The 4045-nt window shown below is 40.5% G+C and overlaps 1 protein-coding gene across 1 annotated transcript; it reads left to right on the top strand.

Annotated features, from left to right (window-relative positions):
- Positions 1-1257: 1257 nt before the first annotated feature.
- On the top strand, positions 1258-3570 carry LOC112778244 (uncharacterized). The gene is made up of 5 exons (XM_025822581.1): positions 1258-1734; positions 1844-2350; positions 2434-2833; positions 3152-3294; positions 3379-3570. The coding sequence occupies exons 1-5, from the start codon at positions 1258-1260 to the stop codon at positions 3568-3570; spliced, it is 1719 nt and encodes a 572-aa protein (XP_025678366.1).
- The last annotated feature ends 475 nt before the right edge of the window (positions 3571-4045 follow it).

The raw sequence follows: 4045 nt of genomic DNA, 5'->3' as shown, positions 1-4045 counted from the left end.
AATGTTTCGAATTTAGCTCCGAGAATTGATAACTGGTTCTCATCAAATATGCAGTCGGGTTGGCTATTCCCCTTTGTCCCGGTCTGTAAATTTTTATCTACCTGAGGCTAGCGACGTCCAAGTTGAGGCCTTTATTGCATCTTCTACTGAACCAGGTATTATTCTCAATGACTATGATTATGAGTCTATCCATATTTTGACCTATTATTGCAGTCCTGCAAAACTTGATTTTGCTTTATTTCATATGTTCACCAGATATTTGGTCTATTGGGCAACCCACGCAAAGATGTATTTTTTGTGGGGCAAACATGTGGATGCACGAGCAACTTGCGAAAGGTGGAGCCAATAACACTATATTATTTGCTATTTGTTGTATGGGTGGAAAGGTCACTCTCCCTTTGTTGCCGGTCCCGCCACCATTGTTGGAGGTGTTGTTGGATGGAGATGATGAACGATCTTTGCATTATCAGAAATATATCAGGGCCTTTAATGGTATATTTTCGTTCACATCTATGGCTGGCAAGATTCAGTACACATTAAACAAGGGTTCCGTTCCCCCCATGTTTGTTATTAGTGGCCAAAATTACCATTCAATTGGAAGTTTGATGCCACAGCAGTCTAGCGAGCCCAAGTTTGCTCAGCTCTATTTCTATGATATGGAAAACGAAGTCCAGAATAGGATTGACGCAATTGGGTGAGTTGGTTGTACTGATTGTCTGCTGATTTTTTAATATGTGTATTTCTTAATTCCGGTGTGACCTTCATTTATCTTGATGTATTTTATTTTTTGGTTAATGTAGCCTGTCTAATCAACACAAATTTATAGATCATACCATTGTGGCCAACCTCAGCAGCATTCTTGATTCCCACAATTCTCTTGCTAAGTCTTTTCGATATGCTAGGCAAAGGTTCGCTGAAGATGCAACCACTCCGCTACAGCTTCGTCTTATCAAGAAGAGGAATACTAATGGTAGAAGATATAATCTACCATCAGCGTCTGAAGTTGCTGCTCTTATTGTAGGTGATTTTGATACAGATAACCTTGAGAGGGACGTTATACTTTAGACACATTCAAATTAGTTGAAACGCATTGATGTTAATCATCCCTAGTACCTTGCACTACAGTACCTCTTGCTTTTTCCGTACAGAGAAGATGGTTTTCGGAGTGATATCTTAATATCCGATAAAAGATCTTAGCAACAGTTACATAAGCGAGAAACAATTAGCATGAAAGAGTTTCTGTCTTTTTGAATCCAAATGAAAACGCACGAGTCGCAAGTTCTTCTCAAATCAAGACGTTTGTTCCAACAATTCTTGGTTGATAGTTACACTATGGTAGAAGCTGAAAGACTACAATATCACAGGTTCTACCAGAACAAGTTTCGCTCCCAACAACTGCAAGGCCTACATGAGTGCCTAATTCATGGTGAGACACAAGCTGCAAGAACTGGCAAACGAGTTATCTTGCCGACTTCATTTGTCGATGGTCCCCAGCATATGTACAACAATTGCAAAGATGCATTTGCTATTTGCAGGTATGCTGGTTACCCTAGCTATTTCATTACTATTACCTGTAACCCAGATTGGAACGAGATTAAAGATTGCGTTGCGGACTATTCATTAAAGCCAAGTGACAGGCCTGATATCATATCAAGGGTTTTCAAGATCAAGTTAGATGCGTTGCTAAAAGACTTAAAGGATGGGTCCATATTCGGAAAGCCCAAAGCAAGTAAGGTTTTTCATTCAGTGTCTTCAAGTTCACCCCAACACATTTGTCCTTTTTCCATCAATGGTTATCTGTCCCCTCACATATTCTTTTTTTTTCCCATTTTCTTTGTTTTAGTTGTGTACACAGTTGAATTCCAGAAGCGTGGTCTTCCCCACTGTCACATTTTATTATTTCTCCAGCCAGCCGAGATATAAGTTAGTCCAGAAATTCATGGTTCATGGACCCTGTGGATTTTTGAACACGAGTAGCCCGTGTATGGTTAATGGGAAGTGGTACAAGTTTTATCCAATGCCATTCCGTCAAAAAATAGCCATAGACAATGCAGGTTTTCCCAAGTATAAACAGTCGGATAATGGTCGTTCAACAAGCAAGAGGAATGTTGACCTCGACAATCGGTTTATTGTCCCGTACAATGCAACATTGCTTCTTAAGTATGGGTGCCACATAAATGTCGAGTTTACTTGCCAGACATCTGCTATTAAGTATTTGCTCAAGTACGTCCACAAAGGTAATGACCGTGTCACAGCTTTATTTTTTCGATCGCATGATTCAGCTGATTCTGATGTCATTGTGGATGAAATTCAAAACTACTATGATTACCGATATATATCTGCTTATGAGGCATCCTAGCGGCTATTCGGGTTTGAGATTATGTTCAAAGAGCCAAACGTCATCCGCCTTCCATTCCACCTGCCAATGAACAGAATATTTTGTACGAAGATCATCAACTTATTGAGAATGTTATCGAGGCTACGGTCTCAAAGGATAGTATGTTTACTGGTTGGTTTAAGGCTAACAAGGATTTTGATCTGGCCCGTACACTGACTTACGCGGAGATGCCGTCATTTTTTGTTTGGGACAAGCAAGGGCATATGTGGAGGCCACGGAAGCAAGGGAATGTGATTGGTCATCTCACACATATTCCTCACTCGCATGGAGAGGAGTACTACCTTCGTTTGTTATTGAATTATCAAAAAGGGTGCCAGACATTTGCTGATGTTCGTTCTGTTGGTGGCATTATGTACGATACATTCAAAGAAGCTTGCTATGCGCTAGGGTTATTGCAGGACGATAAGGAATTTATTGATGCACTTAATGAAGCCAGTTCGTGGGCATCACCGAATTATATCAGGAGGTTGTTTGCAATGCTTTTGATGTGAAACAACATGGTGCGCCCTGACATGGTGTGGGAGCAATGTTGGCAACATTGTGTAGACAACTCGATGCTCTCTAGAAGACATAACTTGGGTAAACTTTCTAGATTTTTTTCCTGTCATCTTACTGTATCGCCAAAAATTCTCACCAATCCATTTAAAAACTCCCCTTTTTTTCAACCTCATGCATTGTGTGATGCATTTATTTTTTTCTTCATCATTTTGTCGAATTTGTTTGTGATGTAACTATCTTCCATTTTGATTTCAGGTTTCCAGCCTTCCATTCATGAGATTCAGTCTACCACGCTTGTCAAAATTGAAAAACTTTTGCAACCAAACGGTAGGAGCCTAAAAGAATTTATTGACATGCCGTTTCCTGATTCTGTTGATTCAACTGAACCTTCCGACACAGTCTTTTTTTATGAGCTCAATTTCGACAAGATAGAGTTTGCAAGTATTTCCGTCAATTTGGTTTCCCGGTTGAATCGAGACTAGTGCGTTACGTTCGACACAATAGCGAATGCAGTTAGTCGTGCTAATGGTGGTTTTTATTTTGTCTGTGGATATGGTGGAACTGGTAAGACTTTTCTATGGAATGCACTGTCTGCTTCAATAAGGTCGAACGGTGATATTGTTCTCAACATGGCATCTAGTGGCATTGCAGCGCTGTTGTTGCCTAATGGGTGAACTGCTTATTCACGCTTTAAGGTTCCACTCAGTGTTAACCAGGACTCTATTTGTAATATAAGGCAAGGCACACCCCTCGCACATCTTACTTCATCTGAAAAATTAATTATATGGGATGAGGCACCTATGTTAAATAAATTTTGCTTTGAAGCGCTCGACAAGTGCCTTAAGGATGTTCTTCGTCTTGATCATGGATATAATCCTGATGCTCCATTCAGTGGAAAAATTGTTGTTCTGGGAGGTGATTTCTGTCAGATATTGCCTGTGATTCCTCGTGGTTCCCGGGAAGAGATTGTTCATTCATGTATTAATGCTTCGAACCTGTGGCAATCTTGCCAAGTGTTGCAGTTAATTGAAAACATGAGGCTGGGCTGTGGTTCGCGAGATATGCACAGTGTACAATTAGAGGAATTTGCTGAATGGCTGCTTCAAATTGGTGACGAGTTACTCGGAGACAGCACCGATGGCGAATCAG

Source organism: Arachis hypogaea, chromosome 19 (genome assembly GCF_003086295.3).
Source record: "Arachis hypogaea cultivar Tifrunner chromosome 19, arahy.Tifrunner.gnm2.J5K5, whole genome shotgun sequence".
Lineage (NCBI taxonomy): Eukaryota > Viridiplantae > Streptophyta > Magnoliopsida > Fabales > Fabaceae > Arachis > Arachis hypogaea.
This window is presented reverse-complemented; position numbering and strand designations above follow the sequence as displayed.